Genomic DNA, 25,352 nt, shown 5'->3' on the forward strand with positions numbered 1-25,352 from the left:
GTTGAAAAAATGCAAGTATAAACTAACATCCATTTACAAAATTCATGTTATTTATGTGTATTATATCAAAAAGTAAATGTATTTCTGAACAAAAAAGCTAAATCGATATTTATAGGTAAATAAATTATGAGAGATTATGTTCCTTTTTAATTCTTTCTGTAGTATATATGTAAGTATGATGATTACAATAATGACCATATTTCACAATATCATCGCTGCGAAAAAAATATTGCATTTTCAATGTTTACACAGTAATATAAAAAAATAATGATATTACATTGTAATATTTTTTTTCAGCCTTTGTCCCGTTCACAAGCGGGGTCGACTCATCGTGATTGGTTTTGCCATTTTATTTTATCAAATACCTGATCGAGATGCAATCGAGAGGCTTTCTAATCCCCATCCAGTGTATGAAGCCACCGTTGTTTCGGTCTGCCTTCAGACGATGTTCAGGCAAATCTTGGCAAGTGAATTCTCGTTAGCACGAATTACATGACTATACCGTCGAAGAGCCCTTCCTCACAGTTTTCCCACGATCGGGACAACACTGCGCGATCGCGATATCCTCATTTCGGATGTGGTCAAAATGTGTCAAGCCACCAGTCCAATGCAACATCATCTCCATTATCGAAAGATGCTGTTCATTGTCTTTTATAGTCGGCCAACATTCAGAACCATAGAGAGTTTTTGTCATTAACCCAACAGAAGTGTTCGATATCTTGTATGTGTTCGTTTCTGCTTTTGGCAAGCCGATACAAATTTCTCTCGCTAGTTTATCGTAAATATTTTTATAATGTGCTGCTCGGGTGACAGCGATCGCTTTGTTTGCTTCCCGGTTGGCATTCTTATAAATTTGCCAATTGGCCAGCGTTTTATCGTCGAGAAACTAGTGGTGGAGACGTTTCTTTTCAGGGACCTTCATTTCAGCATCATCATCATCATCAACGGTGCAACAACCGGTATCCGGTCTAGGCCTGCCTTAATAAGGAACTCCAGACATCCCGGTTTTGCGCCGAGGTCCACCAATTCGATATCCCAATAAGCTGTCTGGCATTCTCACCTACGCTATCGCTCCATCTTAGGCAGGGTCTGCCTCGTTTTCTTGTTCTACCATAGATATTGTCATTATAGACTTTCCCGGCTGGGTCATCCTCATCCATACGGATTAAGTGACCCGCCCACCGTAACCTATTGAGCCGGATTTCGCGAGCCGGTATCGCTCATAGATTTCGTCGTTATGTAAGCTACGGAATCGTCCGTCTTCATGTAGAGGGCCAAAAATTCTTCGGAGGATTCTTCTCCCGAACGCGGCCAAGAGTTCGCAATTCTTCTTGCTAAGAACCCTCCGAGGAATACATGAGGACGTTGTCTTGTATAGTAATAGCTTTGACCCTATGTTGAGACGTTTCAAGCGGAACAGTTTTTGTAAAGTGAAATAGGCTCGGTTGGCTGACAACAGCCGTGCGTGGATTTCATCATCGTAGCTGTTATCGGTTGTGATTTTCGAATCTAGATAGGAGAAATTATCAACCATCTCAAAGTTGTATTTTCCTCTTTATTCTTTCCGTTTGACCAGTGCGGTTTGATGTTGTTGGTCGGTTGGTTTTCGGTGCTGACAATGCCACCATATACTTTGTCTTGCCTTCATTGATGTGCAGGCCAAGACCTCGCGTCAACTATTACCTGCTCGATCTGGATGAAGGCAGTTTGTACGTCTCGAGTGGTTCTTCCTATGATGTCGATATCGTCAGTATAGGCCAGTAGCCATTTACCTCTGCATCACGGATCACTTTCTCCCGGGCCAGGTTAAGGAGGACGCATGATAGGGCATCCCCCTGTCGCAGATCGTTGTTGATGTCGAATGGACTTGAGAATGATCCTGCTGTTTTTATCTGGCTTCGCACATTGGTCAGGGTCAGCCTATTCAGTCTTATCAGTTTCGTCGGGATACCGGACTCTCTCATAGCCATGTACAGTTTTACCCTGGCTATCAAGTCAATGAATTTCAACATCGTCATTCCATAGTCTCTCGGTTTATGTACCGCTTACCTGGCTTGGTGACCCCGAAGGTTGATTCCATGATTCTTCTACATAGGTAATGGTTGGTAATCACGTAAGTGAAATCGTTTCTTCTTTCTTCTTCACGAAATCATCACCATTTAATGCGCGGTGAGTCAGTGCGTTCCTCAGGTGGTGTTATCGGTGGTTTAATTCGCAGGACGAATTAACGTCTTTGCAATTAGTGATGGTAGTAAAATGCCGGCGTCTCATGAGGATATTATCGATTTTCGTTTTCTCGTTCCCACCATAAAATGTAGGAAGATGGCAGAATCGTTTGATGAACCACGTATTCATTAGTACGATCATACATATCATCATAGTAAGATCATGGGTGTCCGTAAAATCGATTATATGCTCGCCACCCTCATTGCGCGCTCCAAACCCCTTTTCCCCATGGCACCTGTTACCGTCTGCCTTTTCGCATATATGACCATTAAGGTCCCCGGCAATAATGATATAGCCATTAGCAGGCCAGTTACAAGTCTTTTCATCGAGAAGTCGCCAGAAGGGATCTTTCTCGTCATCAGGTCGACCTATCTGAGACTCGTATGCGGTGAAGAAGTGAATAGTGCGATCAGCTGATATAATGCTGAACTTCATTAGCCGATCATCAAATCGTTCGACTTTTTTTAGTTATTTGCATATCAGTGTCAATTACTCGAGGTAGAAATGTATATATATATGTAAGTGCTAGTAAAGCTTGCGGATAGCGAACAATATAATAGACACGTGCAATTTTTAATTTACGTATATATATGTATGCTTTTGCGCACAGAGTAAATACGTGAAAATGCGTTAAATCAATTTAAATAGGCACATATATATGTGTGCACCGTCTTGCGGTAATAAACAATGCCTGTTTATTTAGGATGGACACAGTATTTATGTCCTTGATATGTATGTGCAATATTTTGCATTCTGGAATGTATAGAGAGCTTCTCACATAAGATGAACAATAAACCTTTATACTTCAAGCGCCCAGCTTCCGGTATCCCAAGATGCTATATAATAGATATTTCACGCTCAAGAATAAATTTCTAGATAAACTAATACCTTGATAATTTTTATGCTGTTTTCTGGTACTTGATGAGTACAATTTTTCCTTCTTCACCAAACGTTTCAAAGGTGAAAATGTACTTTATTTGCAACGTGAAGGTGAACATAATTGAGATGTTCAAGAGTTTAAATTCATGTGAACTACTCCAAATGTTTCAGGCTTTGTATTTTCCTCTTATTCCAATCAAATAAATGAAACCACTTTCATTATCCTAACTAACAATATATCATTTTGCAATCGTCCCATTAAATGATAACGAATCAAAGCAATAAGGACTGTTCAGACGCCACATATAATCTTTAAATCCCCTCATTTATCTCGGATCTCCGCCATGAAGTAAACTGAAATTAATCCAATCTAATAACACGTGTGATCCTTTCCCAACAATAATCTCATCAATATTGTAACTTCATGTTTGCTTTCAGTCAAAAAGTGGGTTGGTACTTACGTGTTAGGCACATTCCGCATTGCCCTATGCCGTAAGAATACAACCACCAGTGTCCCATTCCCAACCACACCCACGATGAAAATCAAGGCGAACAAAATTGGTACAATATACGTTTCAGGTCGAAGGTCATAAGGAGTGTATGGCACCTCGGTCGCGTTCGTGACCCATAAATGTTGCTCTGTCGTGATGAAATGTTGTGATGTATTCTCGCCGAACTCATCGAAGCTTAAATGCTGCTGCTGGTGATGCGAACGGTCGTTGTCGATGAAAAGGGCCATCTCCTTAGATATTCTGCTTCTGTCACATGTAATACTGCTCCTTCAAGCAATAATCATAATTGATTTTGAAAAATGCAAGATAATGGTTGCGTTTTGATATTGATTTCAGTTTTTATTCACTGGCATTGAAGTCGTGATTATAAAAATGTGCTGCATCGATTTGTCACTTGGCATTGATATAATTTGCGTTCTGCAATGAAAGAAACCAAATAATGGATTTAAGAGCCATAATGAAAAGCTTTAGGATTGAAATATTATATAAGAGGTATGAAATATGATCCGCGTTTATTGCCATAGGCTTAAACACAACCGCAAAGTACCTAATATATACATAGTTACATACATACACAAGCATAGTTTTTATACAGAAACAAGAAGCCATGCGTATGAACTTCTCGGCATGATTAGCAATTGTTGTCACCAATATACCTGCGGGGGAAGGGATGGCTTCCAGCAAACTTCAAAATAATAGTACAATATTACTAACTCTATTTGAGCAAATGTCAGTAAGCGGAATATTTTGAGGCCCAGATGTCATGCATTCATTAATTTTTTCGTTAATTTTTTTCTGATTTTGCGGGTACCTTCTGAGGATGGCCCTTAAGTTTAGTTTACATTTTTTTATTTTCTTAGTTTCCATAATTCGATGGTACTGCATTGTATTTATTAATATATATGGTGATTATCCTCATCAATTATGTTAAATATTAACAATCACCATCTAAGGATTGAAGCACAAAAGCCTTAAATCCGAACATACTTCTATCAAAGCAGATGTACCCCAAGGAAGCGTACTAGGACCATTATGGTTTCTAAGATTTGTTTTCGACCTACTAACCGACGATAAATCTGCTTATACATATATACGCATCTATGCAGCAGCTAACATGGCGATCCTTATTTTTCAAAACAATCCTGAAAAGGTGCCTTGTTACGAGTTTTATCCAAAAAATTCTAAGCAATAGCTGACGACATGGAGAGTCCTCGCCAATGAAAGCTAAATGCTTGATGTTACTTTTACTCTAAATCGAAAAACTTACCCGCTAAAATCGAATCAATATTGGATAAAATGGCAATGTCAGATATACTATCCACCTCGATCAATGAATGACTTGCAAAAGACAGAAAAAGAACTGGAGTCAAATTAAAAATGCAAACCACCTACTGGTTAATCAATAAAATCTTATCACCAGATAACAAGACACTTTTGAATAAGCCGTTATTTAAACCCATCTGGATTTTCGGAATTCAGTTATGAGGTGCAATGAAATTTTGTAACACCAAACTGGTCCATCAAACAATAAACACAGTCGAAGATTCTCCGAATAATAACAAATGTACGTTGGTTGGTATAGAGCAGTACTTTACATTAAGACCTAAGTACTCCTCTCATAGATGACGAAATACTCCATTAAATTAACAAATTGAAAAAGAAAACTGAAATATCGCCCAATAATTCTTGCTAGAAAAGTATGACATAATCCCCTTGTCATGGCGTAATTAATATCTATAGTAGTTAGTTTTAATACCAAACTCTGTCTTCACTTGAAGACACTGCATATCTGCCCTGTGACCTACTTTTTTTCTATCCGTCATCTATCGATATCAATATTATCATGCAAACCGCCTTTATTGGCAACCAAAATCTACTATTGATTACACGATGTCACTACTGGTGACAAGCTGGGAAGGATTTGGAGCTGTATATCTAGAAAACTTAATAAAAGTCCATCCTGAGGTAAATATATTGAGTGGTAATCAGACCATTAACATGAGGGAGACGAGAAAAACAGGTAGGAGAAGTGAAATAGGGACACTTCAAGTATGAAAGGTTTCTCATTTTCTTGTGTGAGGAAACTTCCCGCCAAAGATAGCTCCAATTCTACTTGGTTCAAAATTCAATTCTTCATTATTGTTCAAGATCCTTTTACGCAACTATCTCATTCTGAAAACTACTATATCTATAATACTACACTTGCATTAGATTTTCGCTTCACAGTACAAGTTGAACATTATTTAGCAAGTATAAATATGCAATATCATGTCCTAGGTTGTGCTTTGCTGTTTGCAGACTTCATCAAAATTTTGCAATACTACTGTAAAACCTGGGGGCTTTTTCAGTAACATTTGAAAATATACATAATAACACATTATTATTAACTAGATCCGAACTGAGGTTGGCATGAAACGTATACCGAGGTGTGGATTTTCTACTGAGGCACTTCATGATTCCCTTACATTTTTAGGTGGTGCAGCTTCTGAGAATTCCACCTCACTTCCCTTTTCATTATGTTTTTGCTCATTTTAGTGTTTCTTAGATGAACTTAATTAGGATTTTCCGGTCAATTTTAAAACTAACTTTGGTAATATACTATCACAAAGTCTGCTGTGAGCCAATCATCTACAGAGCGTTAAGTGTAATCATAGTGAAAGTGCGGCACAGTCTGATAATGTGGATGCCCTATACTCCAATAAAGAGTGAAAAGCAAACACTAAGTTTAATTGAGTAGATAGCAAAATACGATATATTTTTTATGCCTAGTTATCCTAAAAGCGCAACATCGTGAATTTCAAACATTTCCTTGAGTAGAGAAAATCAATCTATTTGAGATTTTCCATTTGATACTGTACAGAGAGATGCAAATTCATGGCATTTCATAGTTTCCATATGTCTACCAAACTTCGTTTCAATGTTTCTTTTCCAAGTTCAATTTTCAATTCGTTCTGTGACAGACAGGCAACCAATCGTTTCCAATAGCGTTTTGAAAAGAAAATCCGCTTCAATCTTTAATTTAAAAATTGAAGCTAACTTCAAATAAATTACATAAAATATTTTTAAATTATCATGACTGAATGAATAGGGCATCTGTAATTAGAACTATTTATATTTTTTAATATTAAGCCACATAAATGAAAGCCACTCGGCTGAACTTGAACCACTGCCACGTTGCGGAGGACCTGCTGTCACAGAAAGTCTATGAAAACGAAATTGACGCCTCTATCTATGCAAGACCGCCCCATGTCCAGCTTCTCTGTCGCATTAAGGGGGTCATCCCGTATGTCGGAACCGCGGAATAGGATTTTATTTTTTGGTTTTCGCTTTCTCCTCCTCCAGAGGACAATAATTAATTGGAATTTTCTCTGTTTGTTGTCCGTTAAATTAAATAAATAAATAAAATCATAAGAATTGAAGCCAAGGCTTTACATGTGTTTCTTCAGGAGGTTTCTTCTTTAAGATGATCGCAGTGCCCTCTAGCGTGGCAACAGAAAAACACCTTTTTTGGAGATGGGTGTATAGATTGCTCTGTATTTCAACAACCAGCCATGCGATCGGGCTGGAAAAATTACTATGCACGCTCAAGATATTAATAAATCTATGGTGAAATCTTTATCCAGTTCTTCACAAAAGAATTCGAAAAAAACCAAAAAAAACGGCCTTCACACGCGATGACCCCCTTAAGCATGACTAGGTTCGACTAACAGCCGCCATGGATGGTTGTGTTTATCTCGCTGCTGTGAGCTTATCAGTTGCGGAGCATGAAGTGTGACCATAATAAAATTAAAGCAGTCTAACTGAAAGTGTAACAAAAAAACAATTACAAATAAGTCGGGAAACCGGAAGGTATGAAAGGTTTTGTGTGTTTCTTATATATTTCAGTGGAGATACCTCGCATTTGTACCTAGTTCGTAATGTCTATGCATATAGTATGCCGAACTGTTCACTTTAGTGTGATACTAGCATTTAAAGTTTTAGATTGAGGCAAATTTGCAAAAAAAAGACAATTTGGAATTATTATAATTTTGATGGCAATTGTGTGATTTGCACCAAACTCGTCAGCATTATGCTTTATATCATATCTTTTATTATATATGCAGATATAAATATCAACTCAATTCTCCTAAATATAGCAATATATTATAATCAACTTTATTTTAGCAGGTATCGTTACAGAGAGTAGGCACTGTACAGGGGCAGCTTTGTGATTTTTTCTGGTTCCTCGATTAGGTACTCTAAGAATGGCGCCGGTAAATAAGTAGCCACTTTCTAGCCCTCCCAATCCGCCTTTCATCAAAACTAATACCGGTTTCGGAATACACTAATCGATACATTTCGTTTGATATTCAACTGTACTTGGTATTTGGTGGAAAAAACTGATGATGTTATACTGCATGCGTAGGCGTTTACAGTTCCAGCCTTTCCACCAAATTTCATTTCAATCGGTGTGGCGTCTAAATGTTGCCCTTATGGAGCTTCCGGGTTGGACTATCCTCACCGTATTTAGTCCGCAACTAGACGGTCATGGTATTGCTTATAAATTTCGTCTTTATGTAGGCTGCGCAATCGTCCATCCTCATGAAGGTGCCAAAAAATCTTTTCTCGGACGCGGCTAAGCGTACGCAATTTTTCTTGCAAAGAACCCAAGCTTGATCGAACCAACAACCCTCTAATAGCAGTTTCGTTTCATATCATCTTTCGATTTGCATGTGCGAAATTTCGCCTTAGCTAGAAACAAGCGTTAATAACTTATTTCGTAATTTGGGAACATGATTAAAGTTTTGCACCAACGAAAAGAGTACAAGATATCGTAGCTCGCAGAGTTCATCAAATCTCTAACAAGACCATGAGACTGGCGAGCTGCAGTCTCCCTAGATGAAGAGTATTTCTTCGCAAAGTGAAAACAAAGGTTGACAAAGGTTGTGCTGATGCTGAAACCAGGTAGGCCGATGGGCAAGATTCTCGAGGGGATAATCAATAACCGACTTTCTCCAATAATTCGGTAGTTTTCTATAAATTCACATTTGGAACATTAAATGAGGATGGAATTCATCATGAAACTTCGCTTTCCGACTCCATGTGCGCCGTTGAGGATGAATTTTTTTATCTTTCCAATTCCCATGTTTCAGTTAAATGACACGCGACTCATTCAAGTATTAAAACACACCCCCTCCACCTGATCACAAGTCTGGCGAATCTGGAAGCATGCAAGCGCGTATCGACGGGACATTTCAGTATTTGCGGGCAGACTTTTACGGCCAATTTCGTCAACATTTTATGGTTTGAGGTGACTTTCCTCTCTTGGTCGAGTTCGACGGTCTTCGGGCCATCACCAATGTCATCAACACATTAAAGGATGTTATGGCCGAAAATCCAAGGCGACGTAATTGTAGGAACATGGGATTTCACCATGACGAACCAACTTTTACTTTCCCTGCAGAAGATCAAACGGGACAAAATTAGGAGTGTGTGAGCTACGTGTATATGAGGGAATAAACTTATGTGCTAAAGGTTTTGTTTTCCAAATAAAACCTATAGATCGGTTCAATATTTCTATCAGTCACACGTCATTTTCTCAGAAACTGCTATACCGATTGATACGGAATTTGGTGGGAATTGTGAACGCCCACACATGCAGTAAGTTGTGTTTAAGGGGGGGCCCTAATATATGCAAAAGGGGGGTAACAGGCCCCAAAATACTCTCCATAGTAGTAGTAGTAGTAGTATAAAGCATAATATAATTTTAGAAAATATCAAGCATAATATTTTTTTTAGGAATTGTGGGGTCCTAAGTCCGCCGACCGGACCAAAAAGGAGCACTTAACATCTACGAGCCGCTTCGATCACGTTGCTCCCAGGGCAGAGGTGAGGCAGCGTCTGACGATTTGCCTCTGCCCTGGTAAGAAACCGTAAACCCGTGACCGCTTGACATTTTTTTATCAAGCATAATATAATAATATTTGATCAAAATTGTACAATTACTAATGAAGTTGTTGTTACTTAATCACAAATTCTAAATATTTCTTCATGTTTTTCGAAACTCCAAGATGTAAATATTTATATACATATATATTGAAGACATAATCAATATCTTGCGTACATTACATTTAAATCGTATGCATGTCAACATTTCAACTTTATTTCCCACGTAAAAGTGAACATGCACGCAAACTTTATATGAAATATATGTACATATGGAAAAGAAATTATCGGAGGAAGATTAGACCGGAGATGATTTTCATTTCCAAACGGGGCGAAGGGTCATACGCCGACATTCTCAGGAAAGTGAAGGCAGACCCCGAACTCACCAATTTGGGAGACAACGTCAGCCGCATTAGACGGTCGCAGAAGGGAGATCTTATGTTGGAACTTAAGAAATCCAAGGATGTAACCGCGGACAAATTCTTAAGCCAAATCGGGAAGACTTTAGGACAAGAAGCCGACATAAGAGCTAGCAGGCCGGAGATCACTATAATCTGCAAAGAGATAGATGAAATCACGACGAAGGAGGAGGTTCGCGAAGCGTTGGAGAAACAGTTCGATCTTGCCGGATTACAAGAGTCAGTGGTGAAAACGCTGAGGAAAGCCTATGGTGGAACACAAACCGCCATCATCAGCCTACCAGTGGAGAACGCACTTAAACTGTTAGCAGCAGGGAGAGTGAGAATAGGCTGGGTTATGTGTCGCCTTAGGGAACAGGTGGCGTTAAAACGGTGCTTTAGATGCCTTGGCTTTGGTCACATTGCGAAGTCATGCACCAGCCCAAATGACAGGTCAAAGCAATGCAGGAGATGCGGAGTGGAAGGCCATATCAGCAAGGACTGCGGAACTGACCCAAATTGTCTACTGTGCAAAGGAAAGGAGGGTGTGGACCATCGGCACATTGCGGGCAGCAGCAGGTGCCCGGAATACAGGAGAGCCCTTAGCACAAATCGCAGATGAGGGTGATACAAATCAACCTCAACCACTGCGAGGCGGCGCAGGATCTACTCGCGCAAACCATCCGCGAGAAAAACATCGATTTGGCCATACTAAGTGAATCATACCGAAACCGCGGTGGTAGCGTTTGGGTCAAAGATCAAACGGGCCAAGCAGCGCTGTGGACTTGTGGAGAACAAGCTTTTCAGGAAATAATGGAGCACCCGGAGGGGGGCTTCATCAGAGCGAAGGTGAATGGCGTCCACATCTACAGCTACTATGCTCCACCCAGCGCTACACTCGTCGAGTATGAGCGGATGCTTGCTGCCCTTGTTTTGGATGCAAGAGGACGTTGGCCGATCATAATAGGAGACGATTTCAATGCATGGGCTCCTGAATGGGGCAGCCGGATAACTAATGTCAGGGGACGTGTTCTCCTCGAAGCATTCGCGGAGCTGGACGTGGTACTGGCGAATGTTGTGTCTTCGTACACTTTCCGGGGAAGGGGCCTGGGGTCTATAGTGGACCTGACATACGTGAGTGCCACTTTAGCCAGTAGAATCGCTTGGCATGTCAGTGAGGACTATACTCACAGCGACCACCAGGCAATCTGCATAGAGATCAAGGACGGATCGAGCTCGAAAAAGAGTTTTCGCAGAATGCCGGGTGGTATGCTTGGCTGGACAGTGAAAGCTTTCGAGGGGGACACGTTTTCCGCGGTGCTCACATCCGACATATCCCTGAATGGTACGGCTGGAGAGGAAGCCACCCAGATCACTCGACGGGTGACGAAAACATGCGATGTTACTATGCCCAGAAGGCGATTGCTCCCCAGTAGGCAACCCAACTACTGGTGGAACAACAAAATCGCAAGTTTGCGAGCCGCGTGTTTTCGGGCAAGGAGGCTTTGCTAGAGGCTCAGGGGAAAACCCGGTAGCGGCGGTCGAGAGGAGGCACACAAGCAATTGCGTGGCCGCCTAAAGGAAGCCATTCGGAGGAGCAAAAAGAACTGCTTCAAACAGCTGTGCGACCATGCCGACATAAACCCTTGGGGCGAGGCTTACAGAGTGGTGATGAAAAGGCTGCGGAAATCACCCCAGGTGACCTGTCCGCGCCTCCTGAAACAGATTGTTACCGCTCTGTTCCCTCACCACGAAAATAAGGGAAGGCAAATTTTTATCCAGTCAAATGACGGCATAATACCGCCTGTAACTGTGAAGGAGCTGCGGGAAATATGTGGTAGGTTCGGTGACAACAAGGCCCCATGTTTGGATGGCATCCCCAACCGAGCTTTGAAACTGGCAGCGAGGACTAGGCTCAACCTTTTCGCCAACACCTTCGAGGCGTGCCGAAAAGAAGGAATATTCCCTGCCCAGTGGAAAAAGCAAAAGCTGGTGTCGCTTCCGAAGCCTGGCAAGCCACCTGGAAACCCAGGGTCGTATCGTCCTATCTGCCTGTTGGATACAATGGGGAAGATGATGGAGAGAGTCATCTACAACAGACTCCTGTCCATCGTCGAAGCCAGCAATGGTTTGTCGGAACGCCAGTTTGGTTTCCGACGCGCCCACTCTACGGTGGACGCAATTGGCATGGTGGGAAACCTGGCAAAAGGTGCACTGATTTCTGGCGGCTGCTGTGCCGTGGTGGCGTTGGATGTCAAAAACGCATTCAACTCGGTCAAGTGGAATAGAATTAAAGGGGCGTTGGCTGACACAGGTGTCCCCGGATACTTAGCGAATTTGGTGGAAAACTACCTCTCAGAGAGGACTCTCTGGTACAGGACGGATGAGGGCCCCAAAGAGTACATTGTCACAGCCGGGGTACCACAGGGATCGGTACTTTGTCCCCTGTTGTGGAATATCATGTGTAATGGGGTGCTTGCTCTTCCCGTCCCAGAGGCGACTACGATTGTCGGCTTCGCTTGTGACCTAGCTGTGGTTGTTGCAGCAAAACACCCAGAAGCTGTGGAGCTTTACGCAACAGAAACAGTGAGAGCGGTAAAGTCCTGACTAGAAAAGGCAGGGTTGACCGTGGCGGACGCGAAAACGGAAGCGGTCTTGAAAACGAAACGCAGGAAAAATAACAGTGTAAAAGTGGAGGTCGGTGGACATACGGTCGTATCAAAGCCGGCTATCAAATTCCTGAGGGTAATAATTGACACCAAATTGAGTTTTAGGGAACACCTAGAGTATGCATGCCAAAAGGCAGCCAGTGCCACCACGGCACTTGCAAAAATGTTGCCAAATATTGGTGGGCCGAAACATTGCCGGAGGTTGGTGCTAGCCGGAGTGGTGCGCTCCATCCTGCTCTACTCGTCGCCTGTGTGGGCGGAGGCGCTTGCAAACTCTCAGAGACGGAAGCAGGTGAACTCGGTTTACCGGCGGATGGCTTTGAGGGTTTGCAGTGCTTTTAGAACCACATCAGATGAGGCAGTATTGGTGGTGGGAGGCATGATCCCGGTTGACATTCTGGCCAAAGAAATGAGTGTCCTGTACAATGCAAGACATATGGAGGGGCATGCACAGCGTAGAAATGCGGCAAGGTCAGAGTCGCTTGATCTCTGGCAACGCAGATGGGACGAGTCTGCGAAAGGTCGGTGGACGCACAGGCTCATTCCCAACATTAGGGTGTGGCTTGAGCGAAAACATGGGGATACCAACTACCACATTACCCAGTTCTTCACGGGGCACGGTGGTTGCTACAGGCAGTATCTGTACCGCTTTGGGTTGGATGATTCTCCGAACTGTCCCAGATGCGATGGCATACCGGAGGATCCAGAGCATGTGATGTTTCACTGCCCACGATTTGCGATGGAGAGAAGGAGCTTAAACCAGGTGCTGGGCAGGAGCGGCACCCCGGAGAGCTTGGTTACTGAGATGCTGGAGTCCAAGGAGAAGTGGCTTGCGGTTGGCTCCGCAATAATCCAAATGCAGGAGGAGTTGCTGAAGGAAGAAAGAAGGAGGAATGCTGCAAATGGGAGAAGGATGAGTGCCTAAAAGCAAACCTACCTCGCGAAGTAATACCTCAATGGTGGTCCCGCGGGGCTGGGGTTGGAGAGACCGGGGGTGGTTTTTAGTGGGTGTGAATCCCACACGCGCCCGCTGTAGTTCCGCCGTTCGGGCGGCGGAGCTGCGGCGGACGTGTCTTTCTAAGATTTTCCACCTCCGTGTACGCACAAAAAAAAAAAAAAATGTACATATGTCTACAGAAATTGAGATTGACATACATATAATCAAAAATCCTCCAAAAAATAGAAATAAGATGTTTCCATGCTGACCTAGTATACATACTATCTAGCTCTTGCAATCTCAGGCGGTTCACTTTATATATGATTATATAAAGCTAAAGTGTCCGGATAGCTGAGTGGTTAGAGCACAAGGCTGTCGTACGGAAGGTCGCGGTTCAAATCTCGTTGGTGGCAGTGGGATTTGTATCGTGATTTCACGTCGCATACTAGTCGACTCAGCTGTGAATGAGTACCTGAGTCAAATCAGGGTAATAATCTCGGGCGAGCGCAATGCTGACCAGATTGCCTCCTACAATCTACTGTAGTGTACGGTTACGGTCTTGAATGAAGTGCTCTAACACACTTCAAGGCCCTGATCCAATATGGATTGTTGCGCCAACGATTATTATTATTATTATATAAAGCTCATCAGTACAGTAATTATAAATTGCTAATCATTATAGTATTTAGACAGACATACAATGTCTTATACAATGTCTTAGGGGGTGGTAAATTTACACTAAATAGAAGAAAGACATACTTTAATTTCGTTAGTAATAGTACGATCGCCTTTAAACTCTGCAGTAATATGGCCTAGATTATCGATTATACTCCTGCTTTGAAAGGGGTTTTCTGATTAATTTCCAAAATGGAGTAATATACCATTACTAATTTTATTTAAGCAGATATTGGAATGAAATATAGTTAAATTTTTTCGATTTTTTTTCGAGAATTTTCAGCTGGATAGGTTTTGAGCACTATATATCCGACTATATTTTGTTAAAAAAAAATGTACCTTCCTCTCGCAAGCAAAGGGGCTCCCTTTAAACTCAACAGGAAGCATTATGTAGAGGGATTCACAGACCACATGCCTCCAACAAATTTCATGGTAGTAGGTTTAGTCGTTTCCGAGTAAATCGAGTTAGGCAAGGAGGCAGATGGACAAACAACCAGGGGTTGTTGTATTTCACACTAAACCTTAAATATGTCCGAATACCGGAAGCTCGCGTTTTGGTTATAAGGGATTTGTGTTCATCTTATGTGAGAAACTTCTATGCACATTTTGCCATTCCTTCATATTTTACACTACTACACAAACTACAAGATATACATACATATTACAGACATGTATATTGTCCTCAACTTAAACAAACACGTATATAAATTGATCGTACCCACATTTCCGATTTATTTTGTGCACCATACATATGTACATATATAGTATGTACGTTGAATACCGCTGGTTTAATGTACAAATATATCTATCTGAATTAGGCACTACCCGCAAAGACTATTTTTACTTATATATACCTATACATACACATATGTCCGGCTGGAGTAAATGATATTGATATATGAGTGACTAAAAAACTAAAACAAAATGTTTCCTTAGGATCCCCCATTCATATAAGCCAATTTTGCTGTGGTATTGGTGAATTGATGTGTGATGACATCATACATGTTATAGAATGCATGAAATTCACAAAAATTGCAAAATTCAACCCTCTATAACTTTGTTAATAATAGTTGGATTCTTCAAAATGCATCAAATTGTGCTTTATGTTATCCGTTACACCAATGCCACTTATACTTCTAGGATGATCTTAAGGGGCGTTGTCGGATAAATTTCTAAAATGTGGAAATATACTATAATTAACTTTACTTATGCAAATATTTGAACCGGATTTTGAGGCCTAGATTTCGTAGTGATGCACCACTGTGATTTTGTTTCAGATATTTCGGTTCGATAGGTTCTGAGAACGAGACCTGCTTCACTTTTTGGGGCACATATTCTAAACCCTCACTACTCTAGGTTTCATCCAATGTCAAAAGCCGAATTATTTTAAAATGTACTAATTTGATGCACCACATGATCATATTTGGTGGAAAAAAATTTTACACCACCACTTTCACATGTATGGGGAACAGTCGGAAAACTGTATACGCATTGCTTTTACCGGCTTGTGGAAAGTGTTGTTTAATGAATTGGAGGCAACGATGGTTGGTTTTGCAGACGGACTTGCTCCGGTTGTAGTCGCAAAGAGCATTGGAGGTATGGCGGTGTACGCAAGAAAAACCATTTGTACTATAAAGTCTCGATTAAAAATGACTAATCAGGATTTGGCGGTGGAATAATGAAAGCAGTCCTAGTTTTTAATTGCAAAAGTAAAAGCAATATTGTTAATATCCGTGACGTGGTGACTACTATAGCAGCTGCGCTGCATAGCATGGCAACCGCGGTGGAACAACTCGAGTATTACGAAACGCTGAGGAGAAAATGAGCGCCTGATACAATTCCTAGTACGACATGATGATTATAAGAATTATTTGCATCGCTTCGAAAATGAGCCTGAAAAATTGCCACCCTCAAGGACCATAGTCACATAATCTTTAATGAGGAGAAGGCGACGAAGACTACAAGAGCGGAGGAGGAGGGTGGACATGGAAGGAGACGGATGGTGATTTTAGTGGGTGTAGATACTTGGTCATGAACCCACACAATTTTGCAATATCGAGGAGCAGTGTCTTCTTAATCTCTCCACTTTCATTCGAACCTAGTATTTAAATCAGATGTTAGAGCATAGTTGTTTATAGTGCAGTAAATATTCCTGCTCCGTTGTGCATTTCGATTGAATTAAAGGACAAGGATGGGTAAATTTCTTAAATGTACTAGACTGCCGGTATGAAGATGGTTTGAACAGATATTGCTATGGAAAGTGTCTGAAGCCCAGATTTCTTTAGATTTTCCGCTTAGATCAGTTCTGAAAGTAAATCTATTACGTTTTATTGTAAGTTTAGTTCAAGCTACATTTCCCTATATAAATGCAGGAAGAAACTTAGGACACACCTTCATAAGGACTTTTGCCTCTTGATGTTGTTTTTTCGTCTTAATCGATAGTATATTGATTTGCAGTATCATATTTAAGTCACTCTATTCGGATAGCTGATGAATGTAGTCTTTCTAATTCTTCTTCTTTCTCTATTGCAAATATTTATGAACACATCTGCTTTTCTTTAAAGATAAGTTAGTTAGTATTCATGACCGGTTACATTCGAATTCTGGCCCAATATGACCAGAAATTTGAACAAAAAGTGTGTTCAAGCACGAAACCTTCCAAGGGCATGCAAAAACGTTTTCTTCAGCTGTGAATGGCCTCAAAATTCCACATACGCTTGTACGTGCTCACATATCTGAATTTGCCTTGTTGGCCATATTCACTGTTCTGCTAAACGTTTTTCATTGTTCTCAAAGGACTTCGAAATTTCATACAAAATTCATTTACGTTTGTAAGTCGTTTGCATCTTTATTATGAACATACAAAAGTTATTGAAAACTTTCTTCCACCTCGTGAAACATCAGCTAAATAACTTTTAGTTCGTCAATAACTTGGGGCTGTGAATAGGAGAGTCCATGAATCGAGTCATATGTGGTTTAAAGTTTAAAGAACTTTATACATATCAGTTGAAGGTATATGAGGAAGCATTTTGAAATGGGATCGTTCCAGTCATATAGAACGTCAAATTGATTTTCTTTTTTTCAATTTAAAGTATTATGACTGACGAAAGTGTAGAGCATTTTTAAGCAATTTTAAGGCTTTGTGTAAAATAAAACCTTGTTAAGGTTAGTTAAACAAAACCTTATTAAAATGGATAACCGATTGATGCGAAATTTGGTAAAAAGGTGAGAATTGTGAACGTCTACACATGCAGTAAGTTACATCTATATACGTTGAGTTTAAAGAGGTCCTCAAATATACAGAAGGGAGCGTGCATTTTTTTCCACAGAATATATCAAATGAAAGGTTTCGATTAGTACCGTTCGAAAGTTATGATTTTTTGAACCTACCCGTTTCCAGAAACTACCCAATAGGAATATCTGAAAAAAAAACATAAGTTGACTTCATACCGATATCTGCTCAAATTAATTTAATAATAGTATATTACTATTTTCGGTGAAATTGATTAGAAACCGTTTTTGAGTTTACCCCAGAGTTATAAAAATTTGTATTAATGGAGACTACAGTATGAGATTCCCAAGTTCCATTACTGATGAAGTTACAGTAGTTGTCTTTTTCGTGTAAATTTGCTGAAATCCAAAATGTTAAATATAAATGTCACACTAAAGTGAGTAGTTTGACATGCTAAGTGTACATATACATTACGGACTAGGTACAAATTGATCATTTCTGCACTCAAATATACTTACAGAAGAAACAAACAAAAATTTTCATCTGGTTTCCGAATAGACTCCCCGCGTTAGAAATTGACTATATGTTCACAGTAAAAACACCGAAATAGTAGTTACATGCCAAATTACCTTATCTTTTAAAAAAATTCAATTCGGAACGTTCATTTGTTAATTACAATGGTCTAAAAATTGAATTCTCACAAGGCCGAAAAGAAAACGCTGTGACATCATCAAGGGAGCGATGTAAATCTTATCTACGTGCAGGCATCCGGTTTAGTGTTTGTTTCTTGTTACTTTTCAAGTAATAAATCAGTTTTTAACAGGAAAGTGGGGAATTGATGGGTGAATGGACAATCCTTCAAGTTACTTTACGATTCGGCAGTAATGGTAATAAGCTATATAGCAAACTCAGACATTTCTACCTGCACGTTAATAAAACGTACGTTTCTGAAAGATTCTCAGTTTTGAAGAAACCGTTTTCCCCATATGAAGTTTCATGTACTAAATTCCCTTTCTCTAAGTCGCGACGCTGATTGATGTTGCATCCCTAATTATTTATTTCCTGAAGTAAGGTTTTCCACGGTGCTTTGAGGATCCAGGTCTTCCCTTCACCTTCAGTGGAGTTTCAGAAAGTTCAATTTCTGGACGTCCTTTTCATGACTGTTTGAGTTATATCTCCAGGATATGAACGACTTGTTATTTTTACCAGAACTTTATAATTGTTCTATGACGCGACGCTAAAGTTCATTTCTACTTATCTGAAAAATATACCTCAAACTAAATCACTATAAATTAATTTAATAGATATTACTGTTATTACATTGTGGTTCCGTGATCAGACTAGAGTCTAGAATGAGTATGTTGACAAATGTCATTGTTGACATTTGGGGGTTTTTGTGGAGTTATTTGTGCAGCAAGGCTCGAAAGAATATTTCATCGTCTTCCCTAGCATTTCATGCGGGAAATCAGTATTGACAGTTTTATATTTTTATCAGTAACTGCCACTTGCCGGCCCATTGAAGTTTCTTGGCTCGAGTTGTGACGTCACACAACATGGCCCGAGCTTTTCAGTCCGTTTGAATTTGGTTGAAATTTAAAATGCTGATAATTTCAAAAACCCAGTTTTTTTTTCAAAAAGTCGATGCTAAAAATATGTCCCATTTCGATATCTGCTAAAATAAACTTACTAATAGTATATTACCAACTTTCTGATATTGGCTGGAAAACCCCCATAAAGTTCCTTCTAGGGGTATCAAATGGAACAGTATGGAGGCCAGCAACGTAAGTAATACTTATCAATTTCACGCGCGAATTTACTGCCTCTTAAGCCAAGTAAATAAGATACTGACCTGATAATTAACGAGAATAATTGACATTCGATTGAAATATTGAAGTCCCATATACGAAGAAGCTATTTTCCCCAGGTGGGGTCGAGAGTGATAATTTCTTTCACGGACCCATTCTTAGAAATTACCCAATCGAAAAATCTGGAAAATATCTAGAGGCTGCCAATATATGGTGCCAAGGCTTGGAAATGCCGTCCATGTCGACATTTGTTTAAATAAAATTAATAATAGTATATTACCATAGTTTTAAGTAATTGGCTGCAGAACGCCCCTTAAGGTCATCATCGCAGCATTGTAGGCTATAACCGACACCATGATCCTACCAAGTTTGGTGAAGATCGCATTATTACTAAAAACGTTATAATATGTATTAGGTACTAATGGGACAAATCTCCACTCAAATGTTTTTATAAAATAAATAGAGAAAAACCTTTCATGCCTGAAGCGTCTAGCTTTCGGTTTCCCGACTTGTTGTAAATTAAGGTCAACTAGGTTTTTGAAAAAATATGCAAATTACATAGCCTAAGCGCTAGCGGATACTTCTTCCCTATATCCATGTATATGTTGCATGACATCTTACCTATCTCAAACAGAATTCATCAAAATCAAGAATGAAAGCAATAAATTTTGAAGTTGCCATTCTGAAGCGTTTCATTTGCATAATTGAGATAATCGAGCTACGTTCATGCTCCAGATCCATAATAGCAAATGTCATCTTTATCATTTTGCAAGGCCATAAAATTAGTGCTCCACACAACTTTCACACTCCAGCTGTGTGAAATGATTTGTCGATGTTAAAGTTACATAATTTATATCCACAAAGTTTTAGGCGAAATTCTATCCAAGAGGATAATGTTGGAAGGCAGTTTACTTCCACCTTTTTTGTTACTGTACTCGTTATGTTATTAACAATTCCACCCACTCAAAAGGCTGTAACTAAGATTTAATATCACACCGAAAATAGACAAGCTCTAGAATCCCTAGAAAGCTGACTTATGTTCGAATTATACACAACCATGACAGCAGGACAGTGAGAAACAAGTCGGAATACCGGAAGCTCGCGCTTCGGGTATAAAGGTTTTGTGTTATGTAAGAGACGCACATTTCTCTGTCCGTATATAGCTATAATACAAATCCAACATAATCCTTCATATTTTTCCAAACTACGAGACATACGTACATATTAGAGCCATAGATATCATGCTCACCCTAAACAAACAAACTGCCTATTACCTGCTGTACACATATATGCACATATCTAAATTTATCGTACCCATATTTCCGATTTACGTCTTATATCTATCTGAATTAGGCACTAGCCGCAAAGTTCATTAGCACGCATATATTATATACCTACATACACACATGTCTGGTTGACAAATAACTAAAAAACTAAAACAAAATAATTGCCTGCGACCCAATTCATAAAAATTCATTTCGTTGTGGTATTGACGAATTGATATGTGATGATGACGTCATGCGGGTTGTAGAGTGCACGAAATTCACAAAAAATTGTAAAGTTTCACCCCCAATAACTTTGTTAATAATAGTTGGATTTTCTTCAAACTTGACCAAACTGTGCATTATATTCTTCGTTACACTCATGCCAAATTTTGTATTTCTGGGATGAACATAAGGGGGGGTGCCGGGTAAATTTCTAAAATGTGGAAATATACTATTATTAACTTTATTTGTGCAGATATCGGAACCGGATATATTTTGAGGCCTAGATTTCGTAGAGATGCACCACTGTGATTTTTTCCAGATTTTTCGGTTGGATAGGTTCTGAGAACGAGACCTGTTACACTTTTTGTGGGTCATATTTTCAACCCTGACTCCCCTATGTTTCATCTAATATCAAATATTGAACCAGATTCGAAAAGTACTAATTGAGACCTTTCATTTGATACCCTACTTGGCTACATTCTGTGAAAAAAAAATTTGCACCCTCCATTCACATGTACGGAGAGCCCCCCCTTAAACTTAACGCAAGATGGCGCCACTTGCTGCATGTAAAGGGATCACCAGATTACATACTCTCACCAATTTTCGTGACAATCGGTCTAGCCGTTTCCGAATAAATCGGGTGTGACAGACAGACAGACAGACAGACAGACAGACAGACAGACAGACAGACGGACAGACGGACAGACAGACACCGTCACCATTCTAATAAGGTTTTGTTTCACACAAAACCTTAAAAAGAATCGTCATGCTCTCTTGGTTTTTGCTATTTAAGGAAGGTAAAAGTTAAGTGTAAGAAACTAAAAGTTAAGTGTGACATGGTAAAATGTTTAATTTCAACGTGGATAACCAATGACAGAATTATCTGGATCAATCGAAATAGAAACGAAATTGAATGGACCCGCATTTACTTGCATTATCATCCTAACCATAAATAAGTTGCATTACCAGAGTAGTTTCGAAAATAATGAAAGTGTTAGTTGCAAAAATTTTTTTTAAAGGAATATGAAGTAGTCCTGAGTTCGCTATCCACTTGATGGCGGACCGGTACATATGAAAAGAAACTTTCTTTCATCTTTCTTGGTCCGTGGGCCGCTCTGCTCTGGGCTAGAAACCCAAAAATGAAACCGCAAGTCGTACATTTTTGGATTAGTTAAATTCTTGCAATTTCTCTGGAAAGTATATTTCTATGGACCAGGTTAAAATATTACTATGTTATTTTAATATAGTAGAGTATATTATACAAGAGTTAAACAAATCGGAATACTGGAAACTGGCGCTTCGGGTGTAAATGTTTTGTCCTCATTTTATGTGAGAAACTTTCTTCGCACATTTTCCCATTCGTATATGGCTAAAAACCCAAAATATTCCTCCATATTTTTTTCAAACTACAAGATATGTGTACATATTACAGACGTAGATATTATGTCCCCCTAAACAAACATAGGTAAATACATACATATGTTTGTCTCGAGTAGTTGGTATTGATATATGAATGATGAAAAAACTGAAATGAAATGTATCCCTGCGACCTCCCATTCATGTGTATACAACGTGTATGAGGTCATAATAACATATCAATCCGTCAATACAACAACAAAATGTATTGGCGAATTGATATATTATTATGACCTCATACACGTTTTAGAATGCATGAAATTCACATAAAACGTAAAAGTTTCACAGTCTATAGCTTTCTTAATAATAGTTGGATTTTCTTCCCAAAGTTATGCCTTATGCAAATGCCCAATTTTGTACTTCTGACATGAATTTAAGGGTGGTTTCGAGCAAAATTTCTAGAAAATGGTAATACGCGATTATTAACTTTATTTGTGCAAATATCAGAACGGGATGTAATTTCAGGCATAGATAGTTCTGAGAACGAGGTCTGTTATACTTTTTGGGGGTCATATTTTGAGTCTTCACTCCCCCACATTTCATCGGAAATTAAACGTGGGAGCAATTCTTTAAAAAAAATGGCACGCTCCTTCCCCGGCCTCCTTAAACTTTACACAAAATGGCGCCACTTGCTGTGTGTAATCCGTTCGAGCCCCATACATCATCCAGATTTCTGAATACATTCTTGACAACTATCGGATCTAGAGAAGGCGTTTGACCGTGTGCCACAGGAACCTATCTGGTATGCTCTGCAGCAACACTTAGTACCAGAAGAACTTATGTGCTAGGTGAAATTGCTCTACCACGATCCGAAAAGTAAATTTCAAAGTGTGGCGGGTATATCAAAATCGCTTCCTATCTTTCGTATCTTTGTAATGTAAGTGGCAGTGACCTGACAGAACTCAGTGATTTAAATATGTCGGGTCAATGCTATCAGCGCATGGAGAACTGTAATTCATGCATTAGCGAAGTTTCGATGAAGTAGCGTTCCAAACTGGTGTTCTTTGTGATCGACGTATTAATGAAAGTCTCAAATCTATTGGCGCAGTGTCATCCGCCCTGTCGCCCTCTATGATTCTGAGATTTATGCGACTTTATAGGACAATGAATGGCGCTTCGCGGGAATGGAGATGAAGATGTTGCGTTGAACGAGTGGTGTAACACTCCATTATCTCGAAATGTTAACACCCACGATCGATAGAGGAATGGATTGACCATGAAAAATTGCGAAAGAGACGTCTTAGATGCTATGGTCACACTAACTAGAATTCACTTGCCAAGATTGTACGAACAACCTATTACGGGAGAGAAATAGTTCCACTAATATCTACCTATCCACCCAGAAGATCGGACGCAGCAACTTCTCCATAGTTCTAATCAAGAAACGGAATATTGGTAAAATGAAAGTTTAGCTTATACCGAAGGCGACTTCCTAAAAGTCAACAAAGTCTAAATTTGACTTGGAAAGAATACTGTACATTCCAGTTTAGAAACATAAAAGAGCTAGTAGTAAGAATCAAAGACATTGAACCGGAGTAGCTAATTTCGAGTCCCATAATCTCTTTTTAAAATAGAACTGGGGCTACAATCAAAGAAACTCAGTGCAGATCTAACGCATTCAATTTAGAGGCTCTGTATCGGTAGATAACAGTCAAAGAATCAATGAAACGTTAAGGAGTTATAAAGTGTCGTAATTGTCAAAAACTTGGATAGACAGCATCATACATTAGATTGGATGAAGATATGCGGTAGTTGTTGTTTCAACCATACTGTTAATTACTGAGGATCGTCTGTTTACCTTTAACAGAGTCGAAGACTCTAGCCACCAACCAACTGACTCTTAATAGACAAACCCCCATCACTATTCTTAACGCTCTGGACAGGCTTTCGCCTACTAAAACACAATCGACGGCGCGCCTTTCCAAGAACTTCGTGATGCCGCCAAATAGTATGTCATTGATGATACTTTTTAATTAGATATATGCTATGCTAACGCGAAGATTGTTATGAACTGAAGCAGATGTCGATCGCTATGTGATAAAAGAAGCAACGAAAATTTACAGCGAAAGAGGTGTGATATTGGGGCGTCATTAGCAACACTTCCGACGCAACGAATTGATTCCCATGTATCTATATATATGTTCAGTAGTAGCTAGAAATTAGCGATTCATGTTCCCCTACGGAGAAATCTGCGAAAGACAGGCTCTCCACTTCAGTGGAAAACCTGCAACAAGTGTCTACGGCGCAGTCAGTTAGAAAGAAGAGTACAGCAACTCTCTTAATGAGTGGAACTGGAAACCTGACTGTGGGCGGTCTGTCGGGGACAGTGTTGCCTAACTCTTCCAAAAAAAGCGGGAGAGGAAGGCTTGGCAGAAGAAAACTTCAGCCGCAAAAGAGTAGGGACTACAGGCTTACCTGTCAGAATCTTTTCTTTCGCCTCTACCAGAAAAAGCGGAAGAAAGGGAAGCTGGTAACGTGAACGCAACTGGTCTAAGTACGGTATGCGAAAACAGATCCATGCAGCGCGGACACCGTAAACCTGGGAGGGCTCCAGACGAAGACAGCAGGAGGCGCTGTGAAAGAAGGTCAAGATTCTTGGGAACCAGGGCAATGGCGTTGCTATACCACCAAGAGTGGTGCTGTCCAGAAAAATTGGACGTAAGAAAGCGGAACTTTCGGCAAAAGGTGAAATCCACAATGACCGCAGCAGACTTCTCAGTTAGCAGCAATTTTCACATTAGACTACACTTACGTCTACAAACATAAGAGTTAGTCAAATTAACCTGCAGCATGCCAAAGCCTCTTCCTATGTACTGGCGGCAAGGCTGGCAAAGTTGCAGGACTGTCCCTATATATTTCTGGTTCAAGAGCCATAGGTTCGTTTTAATAAAATCTCTGGTATTGGATTAGTCGATGAAAGATCCTCGAGACCGAGGGCGTGTGTTCTGATGTCAAAATTGTTAGAAGCAACGATGCTGAGACAATTCAGTTCCCAGGACCTTGTCGCGGTCAAATTACAATACCAGGTTAATAGTAAGAGAAGGGACATTGTCGTTGCTTCTGCTTACTTACCTTTCTTTGTGCAAGAATTAAGGGAACTGGTAGTGTATGCAGCATCAAGTGGCCTTGAACTCTTAATAGGTTTTGATGCGAACGCTCTGCAAATTTGTTGGGGCAGTAACAAATGCAAT

The 25,352-nt window shown here is 40.0% G+C and overlaps 1 protein-coding gene across 1 annotated transcript in view; it reads right to left on the reverse strand.

The window, feature by feature from the left end:
* LOC119655796 (neuropeptide CCHamide-1 receptor-like) overlaps positions 1 to 25,352 on the reverse strand; it is a 725,610-nt gene that overhangs the window by 76,889 nt on the left and 623,369 nt on the right. Inside the window, exon 5 of the mRNA XM_038061891.1 lies at positions 3,567 to 4,034. Coding sequence (XP_037917819.1) covers positions 3,567 to 3,844 — 278 coding nt within the window. The 5' untranslated portion in view covers positions 3,845 to 4,034. The remainder of the gene's footprint in view (positions 1 to 3,566; positions 4,035 to 25,352) is intronic.

This window comes from Hermetia illucens, chromosome 4, assembly GCF_905115235.1.
Source record: "Hermetia illucens chromosome 4, iHerIll2.2.curated.20191125, whole genome shotgun sequence".
NCBI lineage: Eukaryota > Metazoa > Arthropoda > Insecta > Diptera > Stratiomyidae > Hermetia > Hermetia illucens.